The sequence below is a fragment of the Ascidia mentula genome, chromosome 6 (genome assembly GCF_947561715.1).
Source record: "Ascidia mentula chromosome 6, kaAscMent1.1, whole genome shotgun sequence".
NCBI lineage: Eukaryota > Metazoa > Chordata > Ascidiacea > Phlebobranchia > Ascidiidae > Ascidia > Ascidia mentula.
In genome coordinates, this window is record NC_138571.1 from 19753749 (window position 1) to 19769117 (window position 15369).

The 15369-nt window shown below is 41.5% G+C and overlaps 2 protein-coding genes across 3 annotated transcripts; both read right to left on the reverse strand.

Moving 5' to 3' along the window:
- Positions 1 to 210: 210 nt before the first annotated feature.
- LOC145905678 (uncharacterized) lies at positions 211 to 10356 on the reverse strand. 2 transcript variants are annotated; one of them, XM_082992942.1, is made up of 13 exons: positions 10321 to 10356; positions 8843 to 9010; positions 5741 to 6170; positions 4725 to 4886; positions 4323 to 4545; positions 4014 to 4177; positions 3586 to 3844; positions 3041 to 3159; positions 2675 to 2792; positions 2203 to 2334; positions 1021 to 2053; positions 552 to 713; positions 211 to 316 (listed from the first exon to the last, which is right to left on the reverse strand). In XM_082992942.1, the coding sequence occupies exons 3-13, from the start codon at positions 6123 to 6125 to the stop codon at positions 239 to 241; spliced, it is 2835 nt and encodes a 944-aa protein (XP_082849068.1). In that variant the 5' UTR covers positions 6126 to 6170; positions 8843 to 9010; positions 10321 to 10356; the 3' UTR covers positions 211 to 238. The 2 variants fall into 2 exon arrangements, with proteins under 2 accessions (XP_082849068.1, XP_082849067.1); XM_082992941.1 differs by lacking the exons at positions 8843 to 9010; positions 10321 to 10356 and adding an exon at positions 8015 to 8096.
- A 58-nt stretch (positions 10357 to 10414) lies between these two features.
- Positions 10415 to 13311, reverse strand: LOC145905812 (uncharacterized). The gene has a single exon (XM_082993100.1). The coding sequence runs from the start codon at positions 13269 to 13271 to the stop codon at positions 10935 to 10937; it is 2337 nt and encodes a 778-aa protein (XP_082849226.1). The 5' UTR covers positions 13272 to 13311; the 3' UTR covers positions 10415 to 10934.
- Between the last annotated feature and the right edge of the window lie 2058 nt (positions 13312 to 15369).

The window sequence follows — 15369 nt, forward strand, 5'->3', positions numbered from 1 at the left end:
TAACTTATCTATGCTTGATATGTTTAATTTCACCGAACGAAAACACATCATTTAAAACGTTTTTTTTATGGTCACATCTAAAGTTGTGTTGTATTGATATCACCACAATACGAGAAATCAACAAGGAAACAATATCGCAAGACAATAAGCCTTCGTCTCGCTCCGTCATCAGTGACGTCACAATGAGTATCGACGAAGACTTTGAAGCAAGGTTTGTGGGTGTGTTGTGGGCGTGTACTCAGGTAAGGAATTGGACGAAGAGAGCAAGAAATCCAACGTTTAGCAGAAGGACAAGGATAGCCATATACGTGCGGGTCTATAATGATATTATAAGTCTGTTTAGAACAACACTAATAACTGGAGGCCTTTATTTATTGAATTTTGTGAGTTTTTGGTCAACAAATAACAGCCCTGGATGTAACACGGGTAATAATCACAAGTACGAATATGAGTCTTTCATAAAAGTTTTCAAACGTTTCTAAATCATCATGAAAAATCCACCAGTTCTAAATTGTTTTAAATGCAACCTTAGATACTCACAACAAACTTACCGAATCACTTTCCGATGCCACCGGAGATTTACTGACGTCATTGGTTTTTGTGACGTCACCGGTGTTACGTCTTCTCAAGCTACCTGGTAGTGGAGAACGGTAATCTTCGTCAAAAAACATCGAATCGCGACAAAACATCGAATCTTCGTCGTAAACGCTATCCTGAAATATTTTGTTGCGTGTTGAGAAACGAAAATGTTTTGACATTTGGATTTGAAACGTTTTAAACACTTAAAGGAAGCTTAAATACTAGTGAAACGTTTTGCGAAAAATTTAAAATATGTCATGAATTTAATGGTTCTCGGAAAATCACCGGGTTAAAATGTGATGTCCCCACCTACTGATCAAATTGGAAGCAAGGTTTAAAGTTTTAATTAATCACAAAGCGCTTCTTTAAGTGCTTAAAACGTTTATTTTGCTCCTTAATTAAACTTTATCGTATCGCTTGTTAATTCCACGTAAATCATACCCGCATGGTGGCTCTAGAGAGCAGTCCCTGTTGCTTTTTCAATTTATCGCTGACCGCCTTCGTCAGTTTCTTCTGTTCCAATTTCTCAGCGTCTGGAACAGGGCCGGTGTAATGGGCAAAGGCGGGGGTGCATTGTTTGGGGGGCTCCCGCCACCCATGTCTGTCAGAATCGGGATTTCGGGGACTCAAAGCCGACATGCTTAGTGAGTTGCTGGGTTGTGGGTAGAGATCTGACCTCGAGTTACCCATACCGTTTGATCCGGAGTAACCTGGCTTGGGTGAACTGGGGTAACCTCTGTTCTGGTCGGAGGTTGAGAGAAAACTTGGACTGCTTGAGTTTTGTTTCAAATCCGTCCCTTGCGACTCGAAGTTTGTTGTCGAATTGGGAAAATCCCTGGGGCTATGGGGGTGGTCGCCGTGATAGGAGCGGTTTGGGGTGAGTTGACCTCCAATATGACCTTGACCGAACGGGGAAGTGACGCGGTCTAGTTCTTCATCGGCGAAGTTGGAGTTGTGGAGCGATTGCGTCATTTCCTTTTCGTACCCACTCAGATATTCGGTCTGGTTCGACTCGAAATCGAACGACTCGCACAGGGATCTGCTGAGCGAGTTGCCATAGTAACGCTCCGGGGAGGATACGGATTTGTGCCAGAGCTTCCTCTTCTCCGCCGCGCTCCCGCCTCCCCACGACTGATCTTCCGACTTCTGTTGTTCCGCATCTTCCAGGGACTTGGCAACTTCCTCCTGCGGATGCCGGGACACGGATGTCTTCTTGGAGCGGATCCGGAGCGATTTGAAGAAGCTGTGTTTCGGGGAACGAACTTTCTCCAAACTACCTGAACTCGGGGCTTTCCCTAACCTACCACTGGTCGGTTCATTCTTGTCTGAGGGACGCACGGGGTCGTAGGGGGTGTTCAGGGCACTTTCTGGTGACAGATATTGCATCTTGTTGTGAGCGGGTGATGGCGGGGCCATGGGGGGTTCGTGCTGGGGGCTCGAGTAGGGACTTTCCCCTTTGCTGATCACGCTTTTCCTGTCAAAGAAAACAATTCAACATAATTGTAAGCAAAGTAAAAAAAAACTAATTTGTGTTTTTGTAAATTTGATGACGTGGTCTCAGAACTTCGTGTTCTTTTTAAGTAACCTTAACATATCCTGGTTAAACTAACTCTCTAGCGCCACCTCTGTTTGGTTTCGTTGGGCGTTGGTAGTTTTTCTGGGGTGGTTGGTTTCAGGTTCACGTCCATCGCACTTGCGTCAATGCTACCATGACGACTCGCTACCGGAGAAACCGAAAGTCCAGGTTTGCTGTTGCTGTGGAAACGTCAATATATATTTCTATATTTAGATTTGCAAATACAAATACGCAAATTTCACAAAATACAACCATGATTTTTTATGGTAAAGATTGCATATTTAATATAAATGGAATTTTAATTGTTTTCACAAATCCACCTTCATCCAAAGTTTAAGAAAAGGTGAAAAATGGATAAGAATAAAAAATCGCCCCAGTGCAAATATAAAGAACAGGAGTTGAAAATACAAATAACAATCGTACGGCAGCATGCAATCTTTCACCGTGACGTTTTGTCAAAGAAGCCATCATAGAAATCATAATATTGTCGCGTATATTTGTTAATTTTAGCGGTCTTACCTGAACTGGTGGTAACTTTCCGGTCCTGCTACGTCATTCCTTTCACCTTCAGCCAAATACATAGAGTCGCCATTCTCGGTGAAGGGGTCTTCCCCTCTTATCTTCAAATACTCTAATCCTGAGAGGTTCAGAAACACAATTTTTAGTGTTAGTAGTAAATAAAATGGCATTTTTTAGCTGATGTCATGGGTGGAGTGGAGTCTTAACTGATGTCGTTATTATCAGCATTCCTCGCAACACACGGCAATCAAAAAAAGGGGGAGACGATTCCGAGTTGATTTAACAACAAACGTTTCAAGCTTTGTAAAACTCTGACTAGAACCAAAATCAGAATCGTGGCATTGAACTTCACGACTTCAAATTCACCTGGTTGGTGGAAGTCCGGTGCGAGGTCACGTGCCACGCACCTGGCAATCTTCCCCTCCTCCTTGGCGTTGTGTGCGATGTTCTCAGCTTGGTTCGCTTTCGCGACGCTGTGAGATGTTCTGGAATGTTTGTTACATGTTAGTGTTTCTTACGTTTCCCAATCTCTCATGTTTTGTCTCATTTCGTCAACGAATATTTCCGATGAAGTGGAAAGTATCTTATTGGCAGTCGGCGCTGGTTTAACCAAAGAAAAAAAGACGCGTGCCTTGAAGCCAGCAAAATACCCAGGTCACATAAACGACTTCGCGGCGTACGTTTAGGAATAAAGAGAAATAAAAGGTCAACAGCGTCCTCTTGGTGTTGAAAATAAATTCATCACAAATCTGATTTTGTAAAATTGATTTTTGGTAAAATTTAAAATACATTGATTTCAGGTCGCTACTTTGTATCCGTGCAACCTAAATCCATCATTGCTGGCAGTCGCGAATTTTCAATTTTGATAATTTAAATCAACAATGAACATTTTCAATCAAGTAAAAAATTACCTCGAAGCGGCGATGTCAGATTTTTGAATTGCTGCATCCTTAGCCTGCCTCGCTTGCGCCACCGCGTGTGCAACCTTGCTTTTTATTTTCCCTGATTTCAAGGGCACTTTCCTCGAACTGGTGGTGATGGCGTTATATTTGTATTTTCCTTCTTCCGTTGTTCCGTCGGGAAAAGTTGTACATCCGTAGCCGTGCCGCTGATTGCTCAACCACTCTCCCTCGTACATGAAACCGTCGGTTCGCCGGCACACGCCAAACCCTGCCGTCGAGGATATAGTAAACATAGGAAAAGCAATACAGCGGTCTTAAAATTTACAACTGAACGAATTATTTGAGTTCTTGTCACTTTTGAAAAATCTTTACTATTGTTTGAAAACTTTGGCCTCCAAACATAGAAATTTTACATCAAAATTCAGGTATGACGTCACCTGTCCTTGTGTCGTTTTTCCAATCACCATGGTAACACTCCGATGTGTTGACGTCAATCTCATCTTCAATTGTGTCTAATCCGGAAATTACATCACCGGCCGGTTCGCTGGCACTTCCATATAAGGAATTGTAATCGCTCGAAACAGAGCTCGTTGTGACGTCACTGTGGAAGAAAGGGCGCGAATTTAAATTAAAAAAAACGCGGGAAAATTTCTACGGTGTCTTTAGTATTGTGGAATGAACATTGTTGAAATGTTAAACGCGCACAAACGGATCTCGTTCGAACTCGACAAAATCGAATTACTCGCCTCTTGTAAGACTTGCTGCTGCGCACGGATACCCGACTCGATCCACTCGCAATGGAACTACTCGACTTGGTGCGGATCTTCAGGCCGGTGAAAAGCGAACGGCGAAGATTTATCGAACTGCTACCGAAAAAACGACGTTTTGCAGACGAGGATGTTTGTGACGTCATACACGATTGTCGCGTCAACACAAATCCACCACGTGACCCGAGGGGGGCGTCGGACCCTGCGGGAAAATAGAAAAACATTATTTTTACTTTCGGTTAAACTAAATATTATTACTTGAAGCAAAAGTTGATTTGTTACATCACACAGTACTCAACTTTAGCAAGTTCACATTGATTTTATGTAGTTTTCCCAAAGCTGTGTTCTATAATACAAAGAATTACAGAAAACATTTCCTACCCGAGTCGATATTAGAGAGGGTTCCGTTGCTGTGTTCGCTTCTTAGGGAAGACATCGAGTTTCGTAACGAGTTTCGCAAGATCGAAGCCATCCCATACGGCATGCTCTGCCTCACTCCGCTACCCTGTCTTACACCACCAATCCACTGGCCCTGGTACGTACCTATGACCACACAGAGCAACCAATGTTATCCAAGCATGTGTTGTAACAATACAGAGACAAACAAGTGTTTTCTGCTTTACGATTGTTGCGTCATAATTAAAAAGTAGATATTACAAACAGCGGCGTCTTGCGTTTTAAAAAATAAACAGTTAAAACCTATCGTTAGAGACACATTTATGCGAAATTGTGTAGTTGTGAATTAGTATATGTGAGGTAACACTGCTCTATCATCATTGTGACATTACAATCCATCGTGACGTCAAACAATCGCGTTTTTCCAGACGTGGATTTTGCAAAGAAATCGTTTTTTGTCGCTTAATGAGATTTGGGCGGGAAACAAAATTTGCTGAAATGTGGTCGGGATTCCACCCCCCCACCCATTATCGAACGTTTCGGCGCATGCGCGTAAGGGTGTAAATTGATTTGGACACGAAGCTTTCCATGAATTATTTATTCGGCTTTCGTTGCTCTCGGATTTGTTTGTTTTTTGGTTTTCACTCCAAAAAAACTCGTCGAAATGCATTGTTGGATGTCGACATTATTTGATTAATAATAGGTAGTATTTACTGACATTAAAAACCCAAGGACAGTTCAGCAATGATCAACCTCATTTCAAACTATCATAAAACGTCACATAAAACCAAAACCTGGTTTCTTCTTGATGTGAAAACAGGTTATTTTGTTAAATGAACGAAATCCCAGATAATTTAATGCAAATAAAGGTTGACAAACTGCATGCAGTTAGAATTGTGTCCATAACGTGGAACCACATTGGAATATGTGAATTCCAGGACACATTTATCTTCCAACAACTACAACAAGCGTATCTCGTATATCTGACCACCACCACCCACCTCCGTCAGCGTAGGTTTCCGTTCCGTATCCGTCCTGCAATCCATTGTTCCAAGTCCCTTCGTACTTTGCTCTGCTAGCCAGGTTGCTCCTGACCCCATAGCGACCTTTGAACCCGTGACCCCACTCCCCCTTGTATTGCCATTTTCCCTTTGTTTCAACGCCGAGGTTATGACGTTTTCCGTCAGACCAGTTTCCCTCATACGTGTTACCACTGGGCCAAGTGTAGACGCCGAGGACCTCGAAGCCGTGGTTCCATGAGCCCGCATATTCACCTTGGCCCTTTGGCCCCGTGCAGATGCCCTGACCGTGAGCTTTGCCGTCTTCCCAGCCTCCGCAGTAAGTACCACCGTCGTCAAAGTCAAAGCGACCACCGCTGTGCGTCATGACGTCATCGGGTGCGTGACGTCATCGATGTTGTGTTCCGCGGTTCTGTGGAAGAGAGAAATTGTTTGTTGTGAATTATGAAAAACCTGGAAATTTGTGGATAAAAAAGGTCATTTTTCACAAATATTAAAAGTGAAAATAGTTACCGGGTTCAACGTACGCTACACATAGCATATTTTAATTGTTAAAAAAAATCACAATACCCCACACAGTAATCTGATTTTTGTGCTTTGTTGACGAAGGAAATTCAATCTTTTACCGAAACAACCCTCCCCGCTACGACCTTTACGAACAGATTTCTATGTTTTCACCTTCCAGCTCGGTTATGAAAACCACGGTTTCTTTCATGTTGTCTCGCAGGAAACGCATGACCTTTATGATGTCAAGGTCAATCGCAATCAATCCTCTTACATGTGATTGAGGGATTGAAACAAATCGGATTTTACCAACAGTTCACTTTTGATCAGCTTAAACCTTATGTCCACCAAACCATCGCATTAAAATTTTAGTGGAATTGTTTTTAGGTGATGGCCCGCACTTCGTATTGTCGGAACGTGCGTGGTGTTTTACAACTGTATCACCCATATTATCTGATGCAAATTATACTTTTACAACACAACACAGCATAGATTGCACCCAAGTCACAGAGTTCACTCAAGCAGAACCAGCACATATAAGTTTCAAACAAAATTTTCCGTTGTTTCTACGTCACCAACAGCACATAATGGGACATTGAGTTCAAACCCGTCTTGGCCGTGAGTTTCAGCTGTTGGGTATCAGCTAACGTTAACACTTCAACAGCATTGTCACGTAACAATAGAGTCATTAGGGAACCTTGTGACGTCATACAGGCGGTTGGTGTGTGTATACTACAATGCATATCAGATATGTGAGCGATCGCTCCATTCGAAATCACCAAACAGTTTTGACACCGTTTTTGTTTCCGCTACAATAATATATTTATAAATATGTATAACAGGGAATGGAGGGCCTATCGACTGGCAGCCAGAAATTATCAAAAATTTCAAAGGGCCATGCGAGTTTAAAGCAGAACAAGAATGCTTACATTATAATTAAAAACATACCAAATTTGCAACAATTAATGTTTAAAAGTTGTATGGAGAAACTACCATGCATAGCCGGAATATGAACGTTGATCTCAAGCAATACTAATTTATAACAACGTTAGAATGGGCCAGACCCAAGGACCAAACGGGCCAGAGTCGGCCCACGGGCCGGATGTCTGATGTATAACCTCCAGAGGTACGAGCACGCCCGGTTAAAAACCCCTGAATTATGACAAAGTTTGCACAAATTCGAAAAGAAACGGTCACACATGAGTGCACATACAAATATCTTCTAAACCACACCAACTTTACGTCATTTTGCGACCAAGAATTCCCACATATTGTTCCCCCATGTAGTGTGACAGTGTTCGCCCGATGAAGTTTCAAGGTCACAACGTCGGTGATATTACATAGCTAAATAATAATCCTGTCCCATGAGGAACTAACCGCGCGTTCATTCGGACGTTATCAACTTTGATACGACGTACTTTCTTACAGCAAACAACCAGCTCCAACCCAATTAAAAATTTAATATATTCCAAGCGTTTACATGTAGGTTATTACCAACTAATTTAGAAGATTAAACAAATAAATATCACAGATTTTATCGCTTATAAATGGTCGTAACGTAATTATGCAAAACAGTCATGAAAAAATTGGACAAATCACTACCTCTGTGTGTACTTTACCAACTTTCTCAGAAGCTATCTTTGCATCAGAAAAGTCGAAAAAAACATAGAAATATTCACAAACTTATCACCCAAAAATCACAGCCAGTCAAGTTAACCTTCGTATAGAGGGCAGACGTTAGCTGTAACTTACCAATGTTGCGTTCTGTGAGACCCCTTGCGTAATTGGACTCGTCTTTCTGTTATCTCCACTAATCACAGCCAGCTTCTATTTCTGTATATGTGCGGCGTCACAGAGCTGCCATAGCGCTAAGCGGTTGCAAACCTTTTTCCCCAGCAGCGAGATAGAAGAATGAAGGGGTCACAGATGGTATGGCGTAATTGGCCAACGATTTAATATTTCCCTTCGGCTGGAGAAGGTTATACCTTTGCTTCGAGAGAACCCAGGGTCAAGAACCTTTGCCTCTGTGTGCAACAACTGTCTTTGTGACGTCACAAAACAATAACCCAAAGGACATTGTTTTTGTGTCTATTTGAATTTTGCGACATGCGATGGTTTGGTGAAGCTGTGTTTGCGTAACTAGGACTAATATTGCGAATATTTGCGAGTGGATTTCCGTACACAAGGCATGGCCGTCACCGGTGAAACTTTTTAGGGAAATCGTGAAAATATAAAAGATGCTCCTCTGAATGTAGCATATAAAAACCAATTGTATCCGTTTGGATTAAATTTTCTGCATACAATGCGCGCCTAAATTGAATTAACGGCCGATACAAAGCAGTTTTATGTGATCTAGTATTTGAAACATGTTTAGAAATCCTGCCCTGAGCCCCAAGGTTGGGTCGGTGTAAACATGGCTTTACTCGACAATAATCAGAAATCTCCTTATTGAATTATTTACAACACTTTGGCGTTTTGCCTTCCGTAAAACAGGGGGTCGATAATGTTTTTTTTGAGTGATTTTTAGGCGCAAAAAATTGCACCATAGAAGTATTATTTAAATGTACACAAAAATCTTACCTTACAAGCCATAGACATTGGTGTAGAAAACCTGGAGACGATGGAATCGTATGAACATCTGCTGGTAACTCCACAATTACAGGGGCAAAAGCGTCGACAGTTCGCACCCTCTGTTGCGTCACAATGCTGTCAACAGTCGCGCAACAATTGCGTTGATCGATCGGCGTTCTGGATTTGAACACGGAAAATGCGTTAAGTCAATTGCATTCCCGCGTGTGTCGCCACTTTACCCGATAACCATTTTTTTAGATACCAATTATGAATGAGTTTAGAAATGACAAGCTTGAGGTACAGCGGGGTTGTCCAACTCAAACATGCTGAGGTGCCAACTTTTTATCTTATAACTTATTCCCGTGCCAACGTTTGCTTCACTTATCAAAATTTTCACCAACGTTGAACCACTTGCTGACCCGTGTGAAGGCTACATTATTATACTGTGACGCAGGTCAGAAGTAAATGTATATTTGCTGCGATTGTTTTGTATTGTGAAGAAACAATACAACAACAATTGACTGTGTAGCAAATCTTAGTTTTTGGCATATAAATTTTGCAAGAGCTCGATTGCTATTTTCAAATACGTCGCCTTCCACATTTTGGATACCACTGGCGTCTAGGGTCACCAAATATTGTTTAAACTGAAAAGTTATGACGTGTGCATTTCAAATATTAACTGATGGAATAAAGCTGTGACATAAAAGCCTTGTTGGTCTCATAAACAATTGTCTTGAATCAAAAATACCAAATACTTCAGGGCGGACCTAGATTATGGTAAAGTATTTTAACAGTTTCAAACGTTACGATCAGACCAGGGTTTCTCGGCCGGGGTCAACATTAGTTTCTCGATTTCAAATACCCTGGATCAAATAAACCAGCTCAACAGCGCCATCCGCTTTGAAGGAAGTAATTTTCACAACGATACGAGTTATTTCTATTGATCACGACTGATTTTTTTTCTGATACTGTGACGACATCAGTACTTCTGCAGGGTCATTCAGCCAAGTGCGTGGAATTTGGTATACTTAAACACAAGCTTCAGGAATTATTAGCAGCATTAGACTATTGTAATAATCCATGATACGTCACAAGTAATTCAGTGGTGCGTGACAAAAAGCTGTCATAATTGAGGGTTGAAGGTCATTTTTTCTCACCTTATTCATATTCGTAAAGTCTGAAACCAAACGGAACCCCAGACAAGATTCACAATTAACAACTCAAAAGGTTGGGGGTTCTATTTTCGACCGCACAGGGATTCGAACCCTTGATATCCCGCTCACCAAAAGCTTTGTGGCAAAATCGAGTTAAAAACAAATTCCTGTTACTCCTTTCAAAAAACTATTGATACTGGAAATAATAATAATGGTAACTTCGGGGAAATTACAGTTACAACGTCACAAAGGGTATTACGTCATCACGATCTGCTCAGAAATTACCACGCACAATTTTCAACCAAATAACAACGTGTTATCCGCCTTCCTTACCTGCGATCAGAAGTCACTTTTTTCATAATATTATTCCACAAACACGTTTCACAGTCAATGGATAAGCTCCCTGTTTACCACCCGAGGATAACTAGACGCTCTATATTTCCAACAGTGGCAGATTAACAAAAAAACATCAGAAAAAGTTATTTTGTTTTCGCAAAATTAGCGCCGACTCATTATGGTGACGTAGTAGAATGAAACAGCGTATAACGCCTACATAATAAAATATGGACAGTCCTGATTTTATTAAACACGTAACCAAAACGTAATTGGTTGGTCGGTAAAATAAACGCAGTTTGCTTGATGACTAACAGCCATTTAACCCACAAAACATATGTACAAAATTACGCAGCGGTTTTGGTTCCATCGATCCAACTGTCCCCAGTACTAAACGCCCACAAAAGGGCGCTAAACTGTTCGCACGGCCCCTTGAGGTCGCCATTCCGTGTGTGTGTGTGTGTATGTGGTCATATTTAGTCCACGCATTCCTCTGCGATTGTTTGTACAACCCCATTCACTCGGGGTGTTTGTATATGTTTTAGGTGACTCCAGTCTGCACCCTTGGTCAATTGTAACTTGACGCCGATGACGTCAATGTTCTCCTCCGTTGGTCAGCGCCTGTACCTGCTCCTCTCTTGGTATCTTCCATCTCCAACTCTCTCCGCCTGTCGATCACTCGAACGCGCGTACGCATCCCCGGAGCTTCTGCCGCTTCTCGATGACGTCACTGATGACGCAATAATACTCTTTCCGCCGGCGACTCTCCGCACGAAGTCGTCGCAAGCAGCGGCGTGTGACCTTGAGTCGTATATACGGGATGTTGGTGGAGGGGCGTGGTCGTCATAACGACGGATGGAGGAAGAAGCTGAACCCCGCGACGATCTCTCGTGGCTGCGATAGGACCTCGATTGGGAAGATGACCCAGTGATGCGTGAAGAGACGCGTGCGCTTGACGACGAATGGTGGTTGCTATGGCTACTGCTGTACCGGGATTGGGACAGAGGAGGTTGGCTTGGAGGATGTGAAGGTGGGTAGTGGTCGTAAGGGGGTGAGTATGAAGAACGAGGGTAGCTGTTGGGGGTGTACGTGGGGTGGGATCTCGACGGGGGAGGTGGCTGGTAGTTGTCATGGTGACTGTACCCACCTCCGTTGGTCATGTGACTTGTAGCTCGGCGGGTAACAGTGCTGGTACTCACCCTGTCGCCGTTGCTATAATCTGAACGCCTCGGTGATCGGTATATAGTGCGCTCGATCGGGATTTTCGGTTGGTTGCGCTCCGGCAGTGGTTTGGGGGGAAGACGAACTGTTGGTCTTTGTGGTCCTCTTCTTCCGGAAGCGGAGAATGGAGGTCTTCCACGATTCCTCTCTTTGAAGGATGCTTCCACAGGCTGGGGAGGGCGATATTTCGGAGGTCCTCCAGATGCCTTCTGCTGTTTTCTTGCACGTTGTATGATCCCCTCCAAATCAACTTTGTCGTCATGTGGAAATTCAAGACAGAGCATCTTTCCTGCATTCGGTTCCACTTCTTGCCCATCACGGCCGATTTTCACCGGTTTGTTGAAGTTAAAGGGGTTGAAAATGTCGGCTGTTTTAGCGAAGGAAAGCTCGCGACGACACAACCAATCCACCTTGAACACGCCTCCGAGAGCACGGGCAGTGAGACCGGCCGGCAACACCCAGTTCACCGGAGTAAGGTCATGTCGCGCTTCAGATGATACACGAGCAAACCCTTGGAAAGCCCCACTTTCCCTGACAGAATATATGAGAATGACATTTCTTGCTTCACGGAAGGATTTGTTGATCTTCGACTCGTTGCTGGGTGGCGTGGACCAAACACCTTTCGCTTTTGAAAGAGAAATATTCTCATGGTTGCTACTTTTGATCATGTAAAAATGAGCTTCGCGGAATAAATACTTAAGCATTTTTGCGTGCTTCTCCCGGCGTTCCGTGCGAACCTCCACTGGTGGAAGAATGATCTCTTTCTTTGGAATAAAGACATCTGATTCTCCAGGGGGTGTTAGCTGGTCGTCATTTTCCACATCTTCATCATCTGACGAATCTCCACGATCAAACACAATAGGGGATATTGCTCTGTTCCCTCGTTTCGGAGATCGACTATCTCCCTCTGTTTCATCCTGAGGGAAGTCATGCTGATCTGAACTAATTTCGCTTGTGTTGTCGTACCCGCGCGATGCCATGTTGCGCTCTGTGTATTCGTCAGTGTTGAGATCAATTCCATCGACATGATCGTGACCATAGTTCTCCTTTTCCTCATCATCATGGTGGGAAGCTTCATAATCTTCCATTTCATCATCATGCTCATATTCACCCTCATTCGAGTTTTCATTGATTTCTCCATCAGACTTAGAATCCCCTTCTTCCGCCACCACTTGATCATCATTTTCTATAGTTTCCACCAAGTATTGCTCCTCTCCTTCCAAACTATCTTGTACATCAATCTCTTCAAGTAGCTCTTCTTTGTCCTCGTTGGCAGCTTTCTCTTCCGTTTCTTCTTCCACAACTGTTTGTTCAAACTCTTCAACGTCTTCAGAGTTTTCAATCTCCTGTTCAGGAACTTCTTCTTTTAAATGCTCAGTTATTCCATGATCTTCTTCAATTAACTCCTCATCATCCTGAGTTATCAGCTCTTCTTCAATCACAGCATGCTCTGCCACAAAATCATCCTCCAAAAGTGAATTATCCGGATCCAAAATGTCCTTTGTTTCATTTTCTTCATCTTTTAACAATGCAGACTCATCTAAAAATGTTGTCTCGCTCTCAATGGGAAGAGTGAGTTCATCTTGGGAAGAATTATCTTGCTCAGTTGTGTCTTCCGCTTGGGAAGAATCCTCTGTCTGAGATTCTTCAACTGCTTTTGCTTTTTTTGATCGTTTTGATGGAGACGTTTGTGCAGTGACTGATTTACGTTTCGACCTACGACGAGGCATTTCAAAACCTCTCACAATTACCAGCCAAGAAACTGCACTAAATCCTACAGATACATTTGCCAAAAATTATTCATTAATCTTAATGTTAACCAGGAAACTACTCATTTCATGAGCCTCATGCATGACGGCACATTTCAATTTGTTTAAAACTGGACTAAGAAAATTAGGAACTATAAACTATGTGATATGTGTTAAGTCGAAACACACTAAGTGATAAACAATAAGCATATACTATGCCTTAAATATAAAGTCTGAAACATTATATGCTTAGTTTTTGGAAATCAGCCTTTGCCTATATTTTGTATTCATAACTGACCTTCATCGATGAAGTACCATGTGCAAGTGATTGTTTAAGAACACATATCTAAAACACACCGGACACATTACAAAGGAAGTCTTATAGTTTGGTAACAATGCTAACGCATAAAATCATGTGCTGGGAATAATTTGTATCAATGACGTTGATTATAAAAATTTGTAAAGTATTTTGAATAAACTTGCAGACATTAGTTCACAATTAGTCTAAAATACCTATCTCAATATAATGGTGTTGCTGGCAACAACACAATGCCTAATCAAGAACCAGACTCCGCTACAATTAAGAAACTCATTTATTTTGAATAGCTATCTACTTTATAAATTAACAGTGAAACAGAACTGCATAAAAACGCTTGGATATCACTAAACATTCTGTTTTAATACATTTTTACTTGGACATCATAAATAATGAATATAACTATCAGTAAAGAGCACGTTTTTTGCCAAAATAGCGTCAAACTAGACAAAATATGGTGGCAAGGTAGTACATTATACTGGTAGATTAAATGTTCATCCCAGACTGACAGGTTATTAATTGCACAACAATTGCAATTTAACGTCAGATAAAGAATATTAGTTTTTTCACTCGACCGCAAGTCATACAAATTACCACCAAAATTCGGCGCATTTAATGCAAAAAATCATCAAAACAATGGAAAACAATCTTATGTATGACAAGAATCTCTTGCAATTACCTCACAACTGATAAAACCTTCATCAAAATCACCTAAACACGCCATAGCGCGAAAAGCCAGCGATGACGAAATGAAGCAGAAACACGCCATTTCATTTACCTAATCGTTGTGACAATAAGTAAATTTCATGCAAACAAAACAATTCAGAAAAAGTTAAATTTGCTAGTTTGGAATATTTAATCACCAACAGACGTTTTTGTAAAAAAATTAAATAGAATCAAAGAATTCTCAGTAACTTTACAAAAATTTGAAATGAAAATTATCATGGACATCGGAATGTGTGAGTGTGAACTAGGGGTGCAAAAATCATGTTGATTAATTTTTGTGACCAGTCGATGATAAATCCGACGAATTACGAAAAAAGAGAAAATTAATTTTTCATGGATTACCAAAACTATTGAACCTCACTTTTCTCAATAAATAGAGCTCCTCTAGCTATAGCAGGGAAAATACTACTACACCGGGTCACAAAGTTTTTTCCAAACTTGATCCACATATAAGCATGTGTAAAACAAAAATCTGTGCGAATTTTAATGATTAGGCGTGAACAGGGCCACAGCCTGTTATTTTTGTTTATAAATTTGAGTTGAAATACTACACGAAATCGGAGCGTTAACATTCGCACAGATTTCTATGTTACATAGGCTTATATGTGGATCAAGTTTGGAAAAAACTTTGTGACCCGGTGTAAAAGTATCTTCCCTATAGCAGCTGGCTCAGTATTCGCAGGGTTGAGAGTTCAAGCCTCACCGGGAGATTGAGTTTTTAGATTTGCACCTTTGGGCTAAAAGTAAATGTTTTTTACATGTTCAAAATAAAAGAGGTAAGAAGATTCATGAAACGCTTTTGTCGCTAATAAGAAAAATTTTAAGTTACAGTTGAGTGGTTTGCAGGTGAAGTTGTAAACAGATTTCTATTGTGTTTATTTTCTGGATTCTGAAATCTACATGACGAAAAATGTTCGGCATATTTTATGTTAATATGGATTAGAGATTAATAGATCGTAGATTTTAGATACGTCATGTAATAACTAATCATAAGTTTTACACCAACAAACAATAAAGCGAAGGTGTATGTACAGGTTG